General features: G+C 35.8%; 2 protein-coding genes across 4 annotated transcripts; both read right to left on the bottom strand.

The window, feature by feature from the left end:
* Positions 1 to 47: 47 nt before the first annotated feature.
* Positions 48 to 20,415, bottom strand: LOC127797546 (mediator of RNA polymerase II transcription subunit 19a-like). Of its 3 annotated transcripts, XM_052330536.1 has the most exons (8): positions 20,154 to 20,414; positions 17,644 to 17,710; positions 11,441 to 11,730; positions 11,019 to 11,240; positions 9,928 to 9,987; positions 7,606 to 7,746; positions 1,258 to 1,329; positions 48 to 808 (listed from the first exon to the last, which is right to left on the bottom strand). In XM_052330536.1, exons 2-6 carry the CDS (start codon positions 17,672 to 17,674, stop codon positions 7,696 to 7,698), a joined length of 654 nt encoding a protein of 217 aa, XP_052186496.1. In that variant the 5' UTR covers positions 17,675 to 17,710; positions 20,154 to 20,414; the 3' UTR covers positions 48 to 808; positions 1,258 to 1,329; positions 7,606 to 7,695. The 3 variants fall into 3 exon arrangements, with proteins under 3 accessions (XP_052186496.1, XP_052186497.1, XP_052186495.1); XM_052330537.1 differs by lacking the exon at positions 48 to 808 and having other exon boundaries at positions 1,112 to 1,329; positions 9,933 to 9,987; positions 20,154 to 20,415; XM_052330535.1 differs by lacking the exon at positions 48 to 808 and having other exon boundaries at positions 1,112 to 1,329.
* On the bottom strand, positions 5,988 to 6,638 carry LOC127796946 (protein DA1-related 1-like). Its single transcript, XM_052329347.1, has one exon. It carries the CDS (start codon positions 6,636 to 6,638, stop codon positions 5,988 to 5,990), a length of 651 nt encoding a protein of 216 aa, XP_052185307.1.
* Positions 20,416 to 21,949: the final 1,534 nt, after the last annotated feature.

The raw sequence follows: 21,949 nt of genomic DNA, 5'->3' as shown, positions 1-21,949 counted from the left end.
GAAAACGCTGGAGATGCAATGAGGTAGGTCCGTCCATCTGTTTGATACACATTTCTGTGAAGTTCCCGGGAAGCAGGGAAGAAAATATCATCAAACAGGATGAGTTATAAGCTCTTTGCTGTGTAAATATATATTGTTCACATATTCTTCTTTGTATGTTAGTAATGTAATAACCACCATCACACCTTTCCCTCGCTCTTCGCTCTTTGATTCCACTTTTGCTTTCTGCATTTGCTCTCTTTCTGTAATATAAAATTTCCCATGCTTCTGTTTCATTTGTCTTAGCTTTTAAAAAATCGCTTTCACATAAAAAGTAAAACTATATTAAAGCGGCCTTTTCAAAAAAAAATTCATATTATTTCCACAAGCCAAAAAGGTAAGCACATGCATACATCTCCACCAAAAATTGCATAATTTTGTTTGGTCCCAGGTCCTACAAGAACGTGACTTTAACAGGAGGACGAGAAGGAAGGTACCTATTCGACATTTGAGGCATTTAAAAAAAATAATAATAAAATAAATACTTTCCATATGCATGCAAAATTAATATTCCATCATTTTCTTTCATTGTCAGGTCCCCAAACATTAGCCTACTTAAGAGAAGAAGCTCACCCTCTATACCACTCGCAATCCGACCCCCACCCCCCCCAAAAAATAGAAGGACAAAGGTAAACAAATACATAGCTACAAGTACAGATCTCATCCATCTCATTGGTCTATTTCTATGCCAAGCAATAATAAGCCCAGGCTTCTCTCCGATACTACCTGATTAAACTGCCTTCACCTGCCTGCAGCTCTTCAATAATACCTTTCAAAAACATAAACATAATATGAGCAAAAGACCCAATTATTTACACTGCCAATTTGGCTTTCACTCTTCACCTCTCATCTTTGGCCCCCTATTCCCTATATTCAATCACAACACAAACCTATACAACAGGCTTCCCCCCTATTTCTTTGCATATATAAGTAATTTCAGTGTAGTCTGCAGCACAGAGGTTTGGGAGAAGTAAACTAGCTCGCTCCCTAACCTACTCTTCCAATTTATCCTAACCTGTCGGCTCATTGTGAAACTTAAAAATGTTAAAATTCTAAAGCAGTCAAAAAACCGTGGAAATAAAAGAGTGCTGAGATATCAAATGCACCACTAAAAACTGAATGAAAGGATTAAAGTTTCTGGTACTGCCAATTATGTCAGAGCCCCTGGCCCTGCCTGCTATGATACAAAAGTTAAAGTTCATTTTCAGCTATTTGCACCTTGGGTTTGAATACATCCTCCTCTCGCACGGTGAATTCACCTTCTTCACAATCTTTTGTTAGTACAGAGTCCTGCATGGAAGAAAGCAAGCTTATGACATATTATAAGTAAGCGGATGAGCAAAATAGTTTAAAAGAACTTCTGAGCTTCATCTAGCATCAAGAAATCAGGGGGAAAAAAACATACACAAATGATTAAGAAGGATTGATACCGGACCTTAGAAATCAACAAACAAATAGAAAAACAACAGTTACAATTAAATTGTTGAAGCAAGAAACAAAAAGAGTGACCCAGAGCCAGCAGCATAGCAGCTAGAAACTAGTCATTAAGAATACCAATCCTTCCTAGTTGGGAATCAGTTCTTTGTTTTTCACCTTTTTTTAATATCTTCCACAAGTAAATACAACCAAGTTATTAAAACAACTACATTCAAGCTCAAAAGGACTTAATCTAACCAAAAGGTGTAGATAGGCTATAATATCTTTAGAATCTGGCAAATTCTTACAGATATTATTGTTTCTTCAGCTAAATATTAAAGAAGGTAGAAATTGAACCATGACATCATCAAATCAGAGAACATTAAAAGGTTGTCAAAATTCTGGATCACAAGTCCTATTTTTCTAGAAGAAAATTTCCTTGGAAAACAGACAACTACAAAACATATTCAAATGAGAAAAAATTTCAAATAGAAAACAGAAAATTCAAATTTTCAGTTTTCTAAATTTATAGACTTGAGAAAACATCTTTAGGATGTTTTTGACAGTTTTCTTCACAAAATTAAGGAGAGCTTTCCCCTAATTTTCTAAATAGAAAACATGAGATATTAGCTCAACCAAAATCAATATGTAAATATAAATCCAAATAGTAAAAACATGAACCATAAAATTTACAAATAATAAATAGTCAAAGATTAATAAAAAAAATCAATATTATACAATTTCTAAAAAAAATAAAAAATAAAATTATAATCTATATAATTAATGACCTATCATTAATATTATAATGTGAAGGATATATTACCCCCCAAAAAATGCTAAACTTTTGACTTTGTTTCAATTTTATAATTAACTTTCAATTTTTTCAATAGTATACAGTATACTGAACCTTTATTTAGTTTTAAAATAAATATATATAAATACATATACAGAATTGAAACTAAACACAAAGTTAGGTACAATATTGAAAAATTAAAAATTTGTTATAAAATTGACACCAAATACAAAGTTCAGTATACTACTGAAAAAATTGAAAGTTCATTATAGAGCTAAAACAAAGCCAACAGTTTAGCATTTTTTTGATAATTTACCCTAATGTTAATGATATCATGAATATCGATTGGTCCTACTATTTTATAGTATTATCTAATTCATTCATAATTTTAATATAACAATATTACTAATAATTATTATCGTTAAAAGTATAGTAACAGCAATATCATAAACATTGTAGCATAGTATTAATTTTATAATAATATAATTACTAATATACTAATATTGCAATAATATTATTAATAACTATATAGTGCATTATACAACAAATGGAAACATGTTATGTATAACCACTTGGAAAACTTTCACAGTTGACTGTTCTCTAAATTTTTTACGGGAAAGGAAAATAGGACTTGGAATAAAAAATAATAATATGAAAAATGAGAAAATCTTTTTTGTAACAAACAGACCCTAGAAGCAGAATAGCCAAGCATGTCCTTTCAGGCTTGAGGACTGCTAATAAATATTCCCTTTTTTTTTTGGCTAAATCTGCTAAGAAATATTCAAATATTGGCAAAAAAAAGGTGGCAAGCATTTAATAAAGAAATTCATAGTAGTTATGTTAAAGAGCCTGAAAAACATTTATATATTAATTAGTTTAATCTACTCAATTATAAAAACCAGATTGGTTCAGCCGGATGGACCATGAACCAGTCAACATGGTCTAGTTTTAAAAAAAAAAACAGGAGACCATGCAAGTGCATAAACTGGTCAGATTTCTGTGAACTGGTCAAACTAGTAAAACAAAATAAACCGGTTTGTTTTAATTTATCCAAAGGTACTAAGTAGCCCCTAATGTTAAAGAATTATTTTCTTTAATAGAGGGATAAATTAGTCCTTCTGGAAAAAAATAAAAGAACCACCATATCTTTAAAAATATGAATTTCATTAAAAATTAATTTATTATATTTTTTATACATGAAATTCTGAACCAATGGTTTGATTGATGAACCACTGGTTGAACCAGTACCCCGATCAGTCCAGTTTTAATAACTACCCATCTACTCTAAAAGTAATGATAGATGTGCTCATCATGAAAATGTTTTCCTTGCCCCTTATCCACTATGAATTTTCTCCCTGCACTCTCTTAACCACAATTCTCCCATAGAACTTCATTTTGCCTCTAAATTTTCCTTCTAAATGATTGGTGTCCTAGAACTTTCTTCTTGCTTTCTTAACTTGTATTAAACAAATAACAAAAATTTTCTAGAGCATGACAATTTTATGTGGATTCTTCTAACATTTTAAAGTACATGTATTGAAATGCCTGCACTATACCTGGACCTGATTTTCTAGAAAATAAATAAATAAATGTATTTACATGCATGTAAGTAATTTCATTAATTTTTTTATTTCCCATTGTCACAACCCCAAGGAACCCCAAGGCTGTAATTGTAATTATAATAGTAGTTAGTTTACATGCAATTACTATATTGTTCTCTAGGTTTCTGTAGTTGTTAGTACCTTCAGTTGTACAGCCTATTAAATAGGCTAGAGTAGCTAGAAATCACATATAGTTGAATGACATTTGAATTCTGATTTCCCTCTCAATTGTTCTGATCTCTCTCTTTCTCTGTTCTGTCTGTAAACACCCCCCCCCCCCCCCCAAAAAAAAAAAAAATTCTCCTTGTATTTTCCTCTCTTTTAGTCTAATTCCCTCTCAATTTCTTCCAAATTCCTTTTCAAACCCTAGGCAAACCCTATGATCGTGACACCCATCCCATTAAAAATCATTGTTCCAAAGGTGAACTTGAGATAAGATGTGAAATGTGTCCGACATGTGGTTGCACAAGACAAATTTGTTGAAAAAGATGTCTCGCATAAAAGTAATGAAACTATGTAAAACTCACATAATTTTATTTTACATGAGAAAATATATTTTCTTAAGAAATGTGAAATTCCATAGTTTGAATGTATCTTACATATGATAATTAGATGAATCCAATGCCTGGACAATACATGTACTTGAACCTGTATGTTGATATAGCATAAGATGCTGGCATCCTTGCTATAAACTCTATGAAGCATGGGCATATGTAGTATGAAATACAACATGGTAATCTTTTAAAGAGAAATTAGAATACGTGCTAGGGATATGAAGAAAGAAAAATTTATGCATATGAAAATCCAAAACATTCTAGTCATTTCCAAAAACATGTGAATAAAAGGTCTTAATATCTCTTTAGAGGACTCTACTCATAAAAAGTTTTGGACTTGAAAAATCCTTAAAAAGTCTGAGGGAGGACTAACAATACAAAAATCAATATTTTTTATTGTATAATTGATTTAAATATTCGTTTAAACTTGTAAATTAAATCATCCGCAAAGTAATCTCATTATGCACATTGTCCCCTTACATGTCCAAAAGTGTCCTCTTCTAGAAAACAGTTGACCTTTGAACAAGTCTAACATACCTACCTGGAAATGTTTGGTCATTGTTGATATGGAACAATGTTTGACATAATAAGAAGGTTCCTACCATCTTCGAAGTGTCCACAGTTCTCATCTACTGCAAAGCTTGTCTAATAAAGACTTGCTTCTTTAAGATGGTATCATCTTTTCATCACACTGTTTCATGCCTAGCATACCATGTACAAAAATACATGCTCACACGGTGAAGGTCAAGCAAAGGTCTAAGTCTTCAATAAGGATTGGAGACCACTGTCACTTTAAATACAACACTCTTTATGCATGTAAGGACTACATCCTCAGAGTTCCAAGTGTCAACTTGTAATGTTTTAACTCTTAACATTCTTTTTCAAGGTAACTACTATACAGCTTGATGCCTGACTGACTAGAATTTGTAATGGGATTGTAGTGCCTGATCCCGTACAGTACTGTGGCTGTAGTAACATACAATTACACATCTTTTCGTCAAGGCCCTAGGTTTTGAATCTAGGATTTCTAGTTGACAGTCATAAAAGAAGGAAAAAAGAGAGGGAGAAATGATAGAATTTAAAGAGAAAACAGAGAGAAGAACAAAGGGAAGCAGAGAATAGAGAGAAATGAGGGAATTTAGGGAGAAAATAGAAAGAACAGGGGGAAACAAAGAGTAGATAGAGAGAAAAATAAAATAACTTCAATATAATTGCTTGGTTCTCTCAGCATACTGTGGTATATTACTTTATATAGAGCTATCCCAACAGTCATTTACAGCAGTTACTACTACCATACAATTGTAAAATAACACTCCACTACTATATAACTGTAAAAATAACACTCCACTACTACATAACTGTAAAAAAAACAACTCCAATACCCATAACTGCTCTGCTTATCTCGTAATTCTCTGATTCCTAGCATTTCCCTTCCCTTCAAAATTTTCTTGTCCTTAAGAAAATCAAAGGAACTGAGCAACTCGAGGAAATTGAACTAGGAGATCCGGCAAAAATTCTAGTATTGTTATCCGGGTGCATCTTCAAGGAAATTTTATCAAACACTTCAATATATTCATAAAATTCTTATATTTCAAGATAAAGGAGCTGACAATTATTAGTAACCATTATTGCCGAGTCGAGACACTCTAGGCAAAGCTTTCGACCATCATCTAGGGCAACATATCTTGTTTCCCTTGGCTCCATTCGCTCACAGCTACAGCACTGAGGAGTCCCATCATACGCAAGAAAAGGATAATACTTCTGGACCCAGAAAGGATGCGCTCCATATTCAATTAACCCAGCAGCATTTGTTAATATAAAATGCTTGCAGACGTCACATTTTGGGTGACAGTGGTCCTTGTCGAAAGAATTGTGATAAGGATAATTCCCAGACATAGAAAACTCATAATCGCAAATTGGTTGTTTGCAGACATGGCATCTGAAACATTCTGGATGCCAAACTGCATTCGTGCAATTCAGGAATCTTCCATAACCAATCTCAATGTTACAGCCAACACATATCCTAAACCCTGTTGAATAGAGAAAAGGTATAGGTTGATAAATATTAGCATTTCTGTCTCGGGATGGAGATTCAAAATTCAAGCTTTCTTGTATAACTTTGGCAGGTTGTTCATCTTCTTTCAATTGGGACTCATTATCTTTCAAAGTTGGACCAGGATTCTCCTTTGGTGGGAAGTCCTCCAGTAAGCTAATTTGCAAAATTTTAGAAAACATCTATAAGAACCCATCGAGTCTTTTAGCCAGTCCATCTATTGAAGCATCTAACTTGTTCTCCAATGACTGAAATACTTTATGATGCTTACTCGATCTTTCTTCCAAGGCCTCCATTCGGTTTTGCAGATTAGTCACCAGAGACTTAACTTGGTTAACCTGCGCCTTCAATTATTTCATTCTAGTTACGTCTGCCATCTTTAACAGATCCAAACTATCTAATTAGCAGTCCAAGAATCCACTACTCTGAAACCAATTGTCAAGGTCCTAGGTTTTGAACCTAGGATTTCTAGTTGACAATCACAAAAGAAGGCTTCAGAAAGAGAGGGAGAAATGATAGAATTTAGGGAGAAAAAAGAGAGAAGAACAAACAAAGGGAATTAGAGAATAGAGAGAAATGAGGGAATTTAGGGAGAAAATAGAGAGAACAAAGGGAAACAGAGAGTAGAGAAAAATGAGATAACTTTAATATAATTGCTTGGTTCACTCGGCATACTGTGGTACAACTTTACATAAGGCTATCCCAACAGTTATTTACAACAGTTCTCACTACTATACAACTGTAAAATAACACTCCACTACTATATAACTGTAAAAAAAACAACTCCAATACCCATAACTCTCTGCTTATCTCCTAATTCTCTGATTGCCAACACTTTTTACCCTAACATCCCACCAACCTCCCCCTCCCCCTCCCCCCGCAGCCCTTGGCGGGAGGTAGTAGAACTAAAGAGAAGGGGTGTGAACATAATCTGTAAGTGACTCGATGCCACCTCAACCAACACCCAAGCAGGTAGTAACAAATATTTTGCTCCGGGAAAATGTTTCAGAAGAGTAAGAAACTAAATAATCATGTAGAACTATGCTAGTCATGGGATAAAAACCTAAGCGACCTGAATGAGAAAGGCAAAGGCAAGCAGCAGAAAGCAACATTAAGGTAAAACAGAACGTGAACACAGAGAGATTGTACCTCAAGATTTTGACTACAGGAAGCACAGACCGTCCAAATTCTGAACTGAACATCTGAGGACAATAAACAAAATAGAATACATGCCATCTTTCAGCCGGCTACCTTTATGGCACCCATCTCATCAATCTTTGAGCTCTTATGCTGCAAAGTTCCACATATGGAAGATGCAATTAAGGAAGAGAAAGCAGCACATACAAATACTGGATATCATGGAAAACAAACATTATAATGTTTGGTTCACACTTAAACAAGAACCATAGAAGGGAAATCCTACTTTCTCTCCAAAGCAAGAAGTTTAGGGTCTGTTTAGTTGCGGAAAACAAGACCTATTTTCTGGAAAAATTTCAATAGAGTACAGAAAACTGGAAGACGTGTTCAAATGAGAAAATTTTCCAAATAGAAACTGAAAACATCTTTAGCCAATCCCACATAGTGGGATAAAGGTTAGGAATGTTGTTGGTGGTGTTGTTAGAAACCATTTTTTTTATGTTTTCCACAGTTTTTTTCACCAAAAAAAAAAAAATTAGTGAGAGTTTTACAAATAGAAATTCAACCAAAATCAGAATTAATTACATTAACATTAATGTCAATATAAATATAAAATATGAATTTTAAAATTTACTAATAACATTATTATATATAATATTATCGACAAGAACAACAAATAGAAAGATTGATTAATGATAAATAATTAATTATACTATAATAAAAATTATAATCAATATCATTAATGATTATCATAATTTGCAATATTAATAATATTATGAATATTGTTTTGGTAATGTTAATTTTATATAAAATATCTAATTTATTCACAATTTTAATATTATTTATGTACGAATAAATTATTATCATTAAAAGTATAATATTACAATTATCATAAATATTATATGCATAATATTACTTTTATAATAATATAATTCTTAGAAAAATAATAAAATTATTAACAACAATATCTTACATTATATAACTAATAAAAACTTGTTTTATATAATCACTTCAAAGACATTTTTCAGTTTTCAAGGAAAATAGTTTTCCATGTTTAACAATTGAATGCATTTTTCAAATTTTCTATGGAAAAGTAATAGTGGAGATGGAGTAGAAAATTGAAGATAGAAAATTAGAAAATGTTTTTATAACTAGACCCCTTAACTTTTCCATAAGCCAAAAACTTGACTTCTCCCTTGTCTGCCACCATCCCCCAATATTAGAATTAAATGACAGAATATGGAGATAGATATACAGAAATCACGAGTTAATATGGCAGTTACAAGAATACAAGAATAAATTGAATGGTTATGTGAACCAGATTGTTCACTGACCCAGTAAAGGTGTTATCATCTCATCATCAATTCAGCCAGAGCAGTTTTATAAAGTTAAAATATAGTTTATTCATCAAAGTCATATTAATATGGAAGTTAACAAACCAAAGCATGGTTGTAGTGCCTGACACTTAGCCGCCACTACCACTGGATTGAACTCAATTTTGAGCCTCCGCAAGCTCATTATTTTTAAATTTTTGTTTGCTAGAAGCAACAGGAACATGGAGCACAAGGTGAAGTTTTTCAGAAGTTAAAACTCTGCAGTCATGTGGCCAGGTCTCTAGTTGGATAAAGTTCATCCTTCATTCAACAACAAGCCTCCAGGTTCCTGCTTGAACCAGCACAACACCGCAGATGGTCCACTTCTAGTAACACCTAAACACAAAAGCATTGGCCTATATTTTCTTCACTATAGTATATTCCTAGATTGATGCTTGCATCGGTGCCGAACATATTTTCACATAGAATTAGGCATATATGCTACCAAATACATTTATATAACCAAAATAAATGCCTGTTTATCCACACATATATAAGCAACAATAGACGAAATACATTCATGAAAAATATGCCTACATATACACAAAATTGTGCATATATGTTTATGCATTTACATGTAAATGCAACTGAAACGATTATGCACAGTCCTGTCTAAGCTTCTATGTGTCAATGTGCAAGCATATATGCATTTATATACCCAATATACTTATATATACCCCAAAGCACACAAGCCATAATATCAAACAGTTTTATTTTCTTTTCATAATTTTTCAGAGGACGACAATGCAAAGCAAATCACCAAGCTCACCAGAACAAAATAACTAATTCTAAGAAAACAAATTTATTCTCAAAATAGAGAAATTCAGCATACCTTTTCAAGTTAAATTTTCCGAAGGAAAAACTAAAACAGTAAAAAGGCAAATTCTTACTCCCCTAGCAGCAAAGGCCAAAACAAATGGAAGAAAAACTGATTGAAGGAATTTGCTTGTGCTAGCTTTACCTTACTTTTCTTGTGAATGTGATAGTCATTAAGATCTTCACCTCCCTCATGCTTTCTTTTCTGAAATCATACAGTGAAAATAACTAAATGAATACTCAAGATATTAAAAGAAACAGCTAAAAAAAATGAGGCAATGTGTTTTAATGAAGAATTTCAAACAAAGGATAACAATTAACCTGGAACTTTTTCAATAATTGAAACCCTCTTTAGAAAAACATGGCTATAAAACTCAGACAAGACTTTACCAATCTGAAACTCTCAGACACCGACATCTTCAAGAATCTAAAACTTTTGTCAGCCTAAGATTTTTTTAAGATTTAACAAGCCAAAACCGCCAGCCAATTTTGTGAGGAATAAAAGAAATCACTTATGTGGTTTTAGCAAGAACCACAGCCTAGGTTCCCAAAAAAAAATTCTGCAAAGGGCATAAACAGCATGTTTATTCATTTTAGTTTTAACCACTAAATCGGTTTATTAATAGAACTTAAAACTGCTACAGTGGTTATTATAAGGCCCAACATAGCAAACCACAAAAGCAGTCATTTTTTTGTTCAACAAACCACTTTGACAGTTTACTGCTTGTTGGAGAAACTTCTTGAGCGGTTTCTACCTTGGTAGTTTTGCTGAAATTTCTAAGGAAGATGAATCTGCCAAGGCAGTTACTTCTAGAAAGCTGAAACAACCTTGGCAGTTTCTGCTATATTTTATAAAAAAAAGTTGCGGTTTTCATCTAAAATGCTGAAATTTCTCGTTTTGGCCAACTTGGTTATTCATTTCACGAGGTAAGTTATTGTCTAGGTAGAAACTTTTGGTCAGAGTTTTAGATCAGGAAAATGTTTGGTTTGAGTTTTATTTTGTTAAAAAAATTTAACCAGCTTTAAATATTGAAAAAAATCCATTAACCTCAGCCTTAACTAAAAATGTCAATCATTATCCTTTTGAGGATAAAAATATGCACATGACAAGGAAAATTAAATTCTACTAGAAACTTTTAAACCACAATGTAACATTAGTAGTGCACATTGCTCCTGGACAAACAGAATTCTACATTTCTACTATACCACTACAAACTTTTCTGAACAAGAACAAACCTTCTCATGGTGCTTCTTCAAGTGTTCAGAATCATGATGCCCACTTTTATCTTTCTTTTTCTCCTTGTCCTTATCTTTACTTCGGTCCTTGTGACGATGCTTATGCTTCTTATGTTCTTTATCCCTCTCCCGGTCTTTGTCCTTATGCTTTTTATGCTTCTTTTCCTTGTCTTTGGACTCGTTTTTAGATTTTCCCACAATAGTAGGGATCCCTTTCTCTGCCTACAGAACACAAGAAACAAATGGGCTACACTTCTGCAAAAGCTAACATGTAAGGTAAACAGGTAGTAAAAGAGTAAAAAATACCCTATATCAAACCCAATATATAGTTGAACCTTAAGACTTAGAATAAGTGACCATCATCCAATATAGGCAAGTATCAATAGAAACAAAAGGTCCAAAGAAAGCGTTGCAGATCTTACTGGAGGCAGATCAACCGGAGCAGTTTCCCTGAGTTGAAATGCTTCTCCGAGGGCATCTAAGTCAAAAGGCTGTATCCGAGCATTTGTTTCTTTTGAATAAGATATTTCCTGAATGAGCTGATCCAGTTGCATCCCTTCGCCTTTCCTAATTTCAGTGTCTCCCACCACATTGTGAAGGTAGTGTGTGTCTGAAACTGATAAAGGAAGTGACCTCTTGCAGAAGAACTCATGGTGAGGCAACAATTTATAGTGACTTATAAGATCCACTGCCCCTGTAAGTTCTCTTGGCCCTGATGTTCAAACAATACAGTCCACCAAAGTTTATGAAACTGGCAATGGAAAAAGAATACATGTGGTGACTGAGGGAAAAAATTGGGGTGAAAAAATAACCAAAGTAAAAAAAATTAACAGAGTGCCATGTTTAACTTCATGCAAGACAAATGACTCAAAACCTTTTCGAGTACCTCAGAGTACATGAAATGGACTTCCAACACCAACTAGAATGTTTTCTCAAGGTATGCATCACAAAACAAATAAATAAATTGGCTACAGGTTAGAAAAATTGCAGATTATACAAAGTTATTTCCCAGAAGATAGAAAACTTGGATAGGCCACATGCCATCTGGAGGAAAAGAATGTAGACTAGACAGGCATACATCAGGCTTCAGCTAACATGATAACCATAAATGCTTGAAGCTCATACCCAGATTACCAAGCATGACTCTATTTAGAAACCTGTTGGGCATGCTCAACCAATCTTCAGAGCTGAAGTGGTGGTCTTCCCCTTTGTCATGTTTCATAACATAAAACAAGAAAACTATTCATGCTTGATGCACCCAAAAAACTTTTTTTTTCCTTGATAAGTATAATACATGAGTATTAACTCTCTTTTTTTTGTGGTAATGCATGAATTTTATCTTAAATGACCATAAAGATAGAAATGATTAATTCAACATGCTATTAGAACCATCCAATCAATAGTAAGTGGACAAAGGTGAGAACTACCAGGTGATGCGGTCACCAATCAAGACCCGGCCCAAAGTCGACCCGATCACGCTGGAACAATATTTTAATACTTCTTAAGTTTTAGAATTCTACTTGATTTAAGATTCAACTTCATGTTTCTACTTAATTTAGGATTCTACTTCATGTTGGATTAGGATTTTATTTTTATTAGGATTATAGTTGACTTTTACTTAAGATTTATTTCTATTAGGATTTTAGTTGGATTTTGTTTACAAATATTAGATGGATTTGGATTAGCCAAATACTATAAATATACCTAGGATCTAAAGTTTGTAATCAAGTTTTTCTCAATCAAATTTCAACAACCTATTTGGGTTTTCTTAGCAAAACAGTCTTGTTTTTGTATCTTCTTGAAAGCCAAGCTTCGGCCATTGAAATTTGCTCTTTTAAGGGTTTATTTTGGTGTATTTTTTCACACACGCGCTACACGCTGCATCAGGTGGTATCAGAGTGGTTAATCCATAGTTATCAAAGGCGCGCCTAGGCGCGAGGCGCTAGTTTGGCGCCTCGCCTGGGCCGAGGCAAGGCAGTTTTGGCGAGGCCCTCGCCTTGCGCGCCTAGGTGCTGGGGCGTGAGGCGCGCCTCATGAAACTGAGGTCTTCTACTAAATCTTGCAGCCCAATCGCGCTTGCCTCTCTTCCCGACTGCATCCAGCCGCGCTTGCCTCTCCTCTCCAGCTCGCTGCTCGCTCCTCACTCCTCCCGAATATAGCATCTGCCGCGCTTGCATCTCCTCTCCAGCTCGCTGCTCGCTCGCCCGATCTTCTGCTTCCTCTCTAGCCCCAACCGCGCCTGCCTCCTCTCTTCCTCTTCTCTCTAGCTTGCCCTCGCCCGATCTTCTTCTTCCTCTCCTCTCCAGCTGCGACCCCCTCCTCTCTTCCTCTCCAACTCACTGCTCGCTCGCCCGATCTTCCTCTTCCTCTCTAGCCCCAGTCGCGCCTGCCTTCTCTCTTCCTCTTCTCTCCAGCTCACCCTCGCCCGATCTTCTTCTTCCTCTCCTCTCCAACTGCGACCCCCTCCTCTCTTCCTCTCCAGCTCGCCCGATCTTCCTCTTCCTCTCTAGCCCCAGCCGCGCCTGCCTCCTCTCCAGCTTCCTCTCCTCTCCAGCCACGACCCCTTGATCTTCCTCTTCCTTTCCTCTCCACTCTCCAGCAATGCCTGCCTCCTCTCCAGTCTCCAGCCGCGCCCTCTTCTTCTATTCTCCTCTGCCGAATCTGCCCACAGTCTTCTCCTCTCTTCCTCGCCTCTCTTCTCATCTGCTCTTAAGCTCTTCAAATTGAAGCTGCTAAGGGCCTAAGGCTGCCCACGTCTTCTCCTATATTCATAATTTCATATTGTAAGTTCTTTACTTGTATTTTATTTGTTTATTTCTTGCATTTTTGCCTAATTTATTTTGCTGGCAACTGGTTGCTGAAATTTGCTTTAAGTCTTTATAGTTTATTTCTATCATTAGGAGAATTTTGTGAAAATTGGAACTGTGTTGCAACAACCCAATAAATGTCGTCAACCACTTCCAAAACGGACCCGGCATGGAATTATTTTGAAGGTGATCCTAATGATAGAAATACCACCACATGTAAATTTTGTCATAAAGTAAATTGTGGACTTGTAGTGTTTATGTGTTTGTTTAGAACTTTGCATTATAATTAGTACTTGGTAAAGTTTGAGACTTTAAGTTTGAACTTTGATGATGTTTCTAGTTTAGAATTTGCATGATGAATGAATTAACTTTGATGTTGTTAGTTTATAGAATTTGAAAATAATGAATCATGAATGATATGAATGTGTTATTATTGATAATTTGATAGTTGTTTATGATTTTACAAGATTTTGAGTTTTTTTCCTAAAATGTGCGCCTCGCTTCGCAAAGGCGCGCCTCGCCTCGTGCGCCTCGCGCCTCAGGCTCCAGGACCTTTTGCGCCTCGCGCCTTTCAGAACTATGGGTTAATCAACCAATCAGATGGCCAATCTTAGCGGTAACAGTAGCAACCAGCCTCGTGACGGTGATCAGGGGTTGTCCGCAGTTTGGAGAGCAATCGAAGAACAGCGGGAAGTAACTCGTACTATCCAGCAGCGATTGGAGCAAATTAGCCACCAATTGGGCACCTAACTACGAGTTGATGATGACAGAAACCTGAATAATGGGGTGAATCAAACCGGAGCGGGATGTGTTGAGGGAAAACAAACTGTCACAAGACCAGAAAAGGCTATGGTTGCGGTTAAAATTTTGAGCTAAAGATCGGTTATTTCCTATATGTATTTCCTAGTATTCTTATTCCCTTGCATGTGTTTACTTTCCAGCTAAATAGTTTGTTATGGTTATTTTCCAGCTAGGAAGATTGTTATGGCAGAATCTGCCAGGTGTCTAAATGTTAGAATATGACAAAATAGTTTGTTAGAGGAGGAGTGATCCTGTGTGGCAGCACTCGCAGCTAGGCTATATAAGCCTATCCTCTCTTCTGTAACAGCATTCAAGAATTCAATCAAAGAACCTGTTACCTCTATCTTATTTCTCTTTCTCCCTTCACTTCTCTTCTGTATTTCCCTCTTCTTTCTTCCTCTCTATTTAGTTCACTGCCTAGGTTCACACTGAACCAAGGGAGCTGCTGGTTGTCACAACATTGTTGTGTCACAAACTTTATGCTAATTTGAATAAGTGTACTTTTATGAGTGAGAGCTTGTTGTTCTTGGGCTTTGTTATAAGCAAAGAAGGCATAAAGGTAGATGAGGAAAAAGTGCGAGCTATTAGAGAGTGGCCAACCCCTAAAAATATCAATGATGTGCGAAGTTTCCATGAGTTAACAACTTTTTATAGGCGGTTTATCAAACACTTTAGTAGTATTGTGGCCCTAATTACTGAGTGTTTAAAGAAAGGAAAGTTCCATTGGGGTGAAGAACAAGAGCAAAGTTTCGCCTTGATAAAAGAGAAATTATGTACCGCTCCTGTCTTAGCTTTGCCAAGCTTTGACAAATTATTCGAGGTTGAGTGTGATGCAAGTGGAGTGGGTATAGGTGTTGTGTTGTCCCAAGAGAAGAGACCAATTGCATTTTTCAGTGAGAAGTTGTGTGAAGCCAAAAGAAAATGGTCTACTTATGATAAGGAGTTTTATGCAGTGGTGAGGGCTCTTAAGACATGGGGACATTACTTGATTGCCAAAGAATTTATTCTTTACACGGATCACCAAGCTCTTAAATACTTGAGTAGCCAAAGGCAATTGAGGAGTGACATGCATGCTAGATGGTTTGCTTTTATTGATAAATTTCCATATAAAATTGTGCATAAGTCGGGACAGCATAATCGAGTGGCAGACGCTTTGAGTAGGCATGTGGATTTGATCAAGACCCTTAGTGTTGAGATTGTTGGGTTTGAGTGCTTGAAAGAATTATATGCGACAGACGAGAATTTCAAACATGTGTGGGAACAATGCATGTCTCAGCAACCGTCAAGAGATTTCTATGCGCATGATGGGTTTCTCATGAAGGGAAATCAGTTGTGCATCCCTTCGCATCCCTTTGTGAGAAAATTATTCGGGATTTGCATGGTGGTGGCTTAACAGGGCATCTTGGCAGAGACAAGACTATTGAAGTTGTTATGGGAAGGTATTATTGGCCAAGAGCAAGGAGAGATGTTTCTATTATTGTGGCGAGGTGTTATATATGTCAAACAGCTAAGGGGCACTCTTCTAACACCGGTCTCTACATGCCATTGCCTGTTCCCGATGCTATTTGGGAAGATTTGTCTATGAACTTCGTGTTGGGTCTACCGCGAACCCAACGAGGTATGGATTCTGTTTTTGTAGTGGTTAACAGATTTTCCAAGATGGCGCACTTTCTTCCATGCAAGAAGATGGCAAATGCAATAGCTACAGCCAAACTGTTTTTCAAGGAGATTGTTAGACTACATGGAGTCCCTAAAACTATTACTTCAGATCGTGATACAAGGTTTTTGACTCACTTCTGAATTACCTTGTGGAGAATATTCGATTCATCTTTGAATTTCAGCAACACAGCACATCCCCAGACTGATGGACAAACAGAGGTGGTGAATCATACCTTAGGAAATCTGATTCACAGTGTTTACAAAGACAAGCCAAGACAATGGGACCTAGTCATAGCTCAAGCGGAATTTGCCTACAACAACACCATGCATAGCTCAACAAGAAGATCACCATTCTCTATCGTATACATGAAAGTTCCTAATCATGCATTGGATTTGGTAAAATTGCCAAAGGTACCAAGTTTCAGTGTTGCAGCTAGTGACTTAGCCGAGCACGTTCAAGCAGTTCAGGAAGATGTCAAGCAAAAGTTGCACGAGACGAATAAGAAGTACAAGGCAACAGCTGACAAGCATAGGAAGCACAAGGTATTTGCGGTTGGAGATGAAGTCATTATATTCTTAAAGAATGAACGGATTCTAGCAAGGCAGCAAAACAAGCTCAAGCCAAAGAAGTATGGTCCTTACAAGATTACAAAGAAGATCAATGATAATGCTTATGTTGTGGATTTGCCTAATCATATAGGTATTTCCAAAACATTCAATGTTGCTGATCTTTCTTTGTATTTGCCGGACGTTGAGTTATCATACCCAGATCATAATTCGAGGACGAATTCTTCTCAAGCGGAGGTGAATAATGCGGTCACCAATCAAGACCCGGCCCAAAGTCGACCCGACCACGCCGGGACAACATTTTAATACTTCTTAAGTTTTAGAATTCTACTTGATTTAGGATTCAACTTCATGTTTTTACTTGATTTAGGATTTTACTTCATGATTTTACCTTTATTAGGATTTTAGTTGACTTTTACTTAGGATTTTAGTTGGATTTTGTTTACAAATATTAGATGGATTTGGATTAGCCAAATACTATAAATATGCCTAGGATCTAGAGTTTGTAATCAAGTTTTTCTCAATCAAATTTCAGCAACCTATTTGGGTTTTCTTAGCAAAACAATCTTGTTTTTGCGTCTTCTTGAAAGCCAAGCTTCGGCCATTGAAGTTTGTCCTTTGAAGGGTTTATTTTGGTGTGTTTTTTCACACACGCGCTACATACTGCGTCGCCAGGTGTAGACAGAAACAAAGATATGCATTGTAATCCAGAAAAACTGCACATAAAACAAGAATCATAGGTGATACACATACCCTGAGCAAAGCCTAGCAAACACGGCCAAAAAAGTTACCTCTTCCAAACTTCTTGCCTTCAGGATCCATGAATCAATGTCTGACGAAGGGGTGGACCATTATCACCTGAGAATGTAATGACATAAAATGGGTAAGAGAGAGTTATTATATTCCTAAACACAATCAAACTTCTTCATAGACCAAGGTTACAACCTTCAGTGGAAATCATTACACATATACCAACACAGTAACAATCATAAAGCACAAACAAGTGGCAGCACCAGTACCAGCACACCATCAAAAAACACCAATATGAATAGAAGAAAACATGGTAGGGATAGAACACTGAGACATAAATCACGAGCATGATAGTGAAAAGTCAGACAAACTCTAATCTTACAAAACATTGTTCCCTCTGATAAAATTCAGAAGAGAAGACATCGGAAGGTACCAAAGTACTGGTGGCCAAGCATATTAGTGTATCTGTTGGTCAATACAATGGTAATGTAAGAAAATGATTATGACAGAATAACATTCAAATTCAGTGACTTTCTTTGATTGTCCAACTGATCGATGAGTTCCTCTTATATCTAATTCTCAACAAAATTTCAACCTTGGACAATGAGCAAATTACCATGAACTAATCAACTTACTACGTCATATGTAGATCTCAGATCAATTTGTTTGCTTGTATACAAAAAGAGGCAATATGCAGCATCTAGATTCTGCCAATTATTCAAATTGTCCTAGTTTCCAGCTGGCATCTTTTCTAACTTGTTCCAGATACAATTAATTAAAATGTTTACCAAAATTGCATGTCTAATATTATTCCTAAAAAGAAAAGGGGGTGCCATGCATTGGTTTTACTAAAGGACTAGGTTAGTTTGACATAAAGACTAAATTTTCAACAGCAAGACCTCACATCTGAAAATTTAGGTAACAACATAACCTTCAAGCAACATAGACAGTGCATAATAAGAAATAGAAATCTGACACATTTTTTAGCATCTTTCTTAATAAATTACTTCTTCACTCTAAATAAAAGTGTAAACTAACGTGCAAGAGCACCTTGTTCCTTTGAATGGAAGAAGAATATAGACATGTAAGTTGCTAAACTAATTAACTCTTCTATATGTATAATTTAATGTTCAAAGAATGTCACCAAGTAGCAGTCTAAATAGGTACCCATATTGGCAATGCCTACAACCTTATCTTGAGAAGAGTTTTAATGATTCTTTTACAGCATTAATGCCAAATGAAAGGGGCAGAGCATCATCACAACTGTAGACCCAATAGCTAGGTTGGAATGTGTATAAAATTTTTGCTAAAGTCATTTCCTTGATGTTGGAAGAAGTATTAGAGATGTTATTTCATAGTCCAGACTCCCAAACTGGTTTAAGGGGTCGTCAGATCCTAGATGCACTGCCAGCGCTAAAGTTTTATAAGTGTAGATCTCTTAAAAACACCATTTCAGTGTAGAGAAAGCTATTTGTTTCTTGCAAATTTCAAATTCATGTCAGGAAGAAGATGATGCACTATAAGCCCTATCTCTGTAGTGAGGTTCAATTGGATGGATGGCCTTCCCAAATTCTGGGGAATATGCTGCCTAGATGTCTTTTTAATACTTACGTAGGTCTGATGCCAGGGAATGCCATTCCCCTTTTCCTTTTATTGTGGCGATGTTGGAACTTAATCTTAAGTAATATAAAGTAGTCAAGGAGGGTGGTCCTATGCTTCATGGTAGGCTCAATGGAAAGGGGTCAGGTCTGTATGACGCATTTTGTTTTGGCGAATGACACCCTCCCTTCAGTAGGGCCTCGCGTAAAAGGTTGCAACCTTTTCAGAAGTGTACAATTGTGCTTAGCAAACAATTTGGCCTCACACATCAATACACAAGTAAATAAGACTTCTAGATGAGGATTTCATGTCATCAAATTGTTTTAAGTTAAAGATCTTATTCAGAGTATAACTTTATGTTTAGAAGTTATTGAGATTTTAATATATGGCTATGGGGCTTGAGCTGTTATTTATAATGATTATGGATGTTTTACATGATAATTACTTGGTCTGTGGGTTTTTTAGTGCCAATAAAGTGCCCTCGCCCTCCCTTGATAACGAGGTGTTACTTTCTTGAAGGCCAGTCACACTGATAACAGAACAAAAGTGTGTCACTGGTATGATCCATCAATCTCTAACTCTTTCTCCGTTCCTGAAATTCCCATTCTCAGATGCACAAAGCCACAGTTAGAGAAGTGCAAACATTTAAGTTTCTTACTTCCCCCCCACCCGCCCCACCACCACCACCTCTCCCCCCACCCCCCACAAAAAAAATATATGTATATATATATATATATATACACACAACATCCTTTCCGCGGAGCTTCCTCAATGACCTAACATACAAGTGCAACAACTTGATCCCGCAGTCAGAGACTCCAACCACATACATTGAAGAAATTAGGTTTACCCATACAACCAGGATACAGTTCAGTTCAATTCAATTCAAATCCATAAACGAATTTCCACGTTTCCGTGTGCCGGTGTACGTCACATAGCGGGAAGAGCTCACCTGGTCGGAGTGAGAGATCCACGGCGCAGAGTCCTCCGGCGAGAAGTACAGAATCACGCCTCCCCACTCCGCGATTCGACAGAGCGAGGCAGTGAATCGAGTGGAGAAGAGGCTTCCCAGGGCTCGGCTTCTTCGCCGGAGGAAGGCCCGACCCCGACTTCTCTTCGTCTCCTCCGAACGGTAATAAAACCCTAACGCCTGCTAGAAGGAAGAAAGGCAGTTGCGCTTGCGATTGAAAACTGACCTTCTCCTTCTCGTTGATTTTTTCTTTTTTTTTTTATACCGCGTGAAAGTAAACCAGTGTTTTACTGTTTGCTTAATCATTATTTTCCCGTAAATTGCCCCTTCTATTGGTCAATAAATTAGGGGTATTATTGTCCTTTAACGTCTCTTAAATCTTGTGTTTCCCATTCCGGGTTTTTATTCCCTTACGTATTTATGTAATTTTAAATAATAATTTATATATGTCTGATATTTTAGATGGCAATTTAGGAAAAATAATTTTTTGTTTTAAATTCTATTTTTATAATTGAAGATATTCTAACAATTTATATTTTAAAACAATCATATAATTTATTTTCTAAAAACTTAAAAAATATAAAAAAGTATGTTCTCTAATTCATGGTATAAAATTAAAAAAAAATTAACTTTCTAGTGTTTAATGAGAGATTTAATTATTTAAGAAATTTTTTATTTTAAAATAAAAAAATCCTGCGACCGAAGAACCTAGCTTTTAATAAATTATCATTTATATTTTTAATAAATTTAGATTTAATATATTTGATTTTGAATGTATTTAACTTTAACTATTTTGTTTCTCTTTATTTTTCCTAATTTACATGCTTAAAAAACAATTTAAATTAAAAATTATATAATAACAATACGGTCTTTGATATATGATATCATAATAAATATATGATCGTATAAAAATATTTAAAAATAATAGCATTTATGAATGGTTATAATAATATTTATGATTTGAGTACGTGATAATAAGATTAATATATAACTAATACAAAATGGTTGACAAATTAAAATATGAGAGTACATACTCATAAAATTTGTGTGGTTTTGATCTTTTAGCCAAACACCACTTGGGATTTTAGCCAAAGCAATTCCTCTTGTTGTTAAAAATACAATAGTTATATTTTATGACGTGAGACCAACATTATAGACACTTGAACTTGATGTATAGTGAAATAAAGTTGCCACAAAAAAAGAAGCCGCAATAATGTTCTCCATGAGAAATTTTGCCATAAGGAAATTCGTCTCAAGGAATTTTGCCATAAAGATATTCAGCTTGAGGATTTTCGCCACAAAGATCTTACCATTGAGATGTTTGCCTCAAGGAAGTGTGGATATTCGTCTTAAGGATATTTGTGTCAAGGATCTCACCACAAGGATATTTGCCTTAAGGATCTCACCGCAAGAATGTTCGTCTCGAGGATTTTCACAACAAAGGTGTCCGCCTTAAGGATGTTCGCCTCATAAATGTTTGCCTCAAGAATCTTCGCCACAAGGATCTTACCAAAAAAATGTTTGTCTTAAGGATCTCGTCGCAAGGATGTTCGCCTAAAGGATTTTTGCTACAAAGGTGTTCACCTTAAGGATATTTGCCTAAAGGATCTTGCGGTAATGATGTTCACCTCAAGGATCTCACGCGCAAGGATGTTCGTCTTAAGGATTTTTGCCGCAGAGGTGTCTGCCTCAAGGACTTTTGCCTTAAGGATGTTCACCTTAATGATGTTTATCTCAAGGATCTCGCCCCCAGGTATGTCTACCTTAAGGACTTTCGT

The sequence above is a fragment of the Diospyros lotus genome, chromosome 3, assembly GCF_014633365.1.
Source record: "Diospyros lotus cultivar Yz01 chromosome 3, ASM1463336v1, whole genome shotgun sequence".
In the NCBI taxonomy this organism is placed as follows: Eukaryota; Viridiplantae; Streptophyta; class Magnoliopsida; order Ericales; family Ebenaceae; genus Diospyros; species Diospyros lotus.
Note: the sequence above shows the minus strand (reverse complement) of the source record. Positions and strands in the feature narration are given on the sequence as shown.

Bases quoted from the DNA above. Each gene is read 5' to 3' on its own strand.
- LOC127796946 (XM_052329347.1), bottom strand. From the start codon at position 6,638: ATGTTTTCTAAAATTTTGCAAATTAGCTTACTGGAGGACTTCCCACCA.
- LOC127797546 (XM_052330536.1), bottom strand. From the start codon at position 17,674: ATGGATCCTGAAGGCAAGAAGTTTGGAAGAG. The intron at 11,241-11,440 runs GTAAGATCTGCA...TGTGTTCTGTAG, and splicing joins CTCCGGTTGATCTGCCTCCA to GCAGAGAAAGGGATCCCTAC. The intron at 7,747-9,927 runs GTAAAGCTAGCA...GGAACTTTGCAG, and splicing joins ACATTCACAAGAAAAGTAAG to CATAAGAGCTCAAAGATTGA.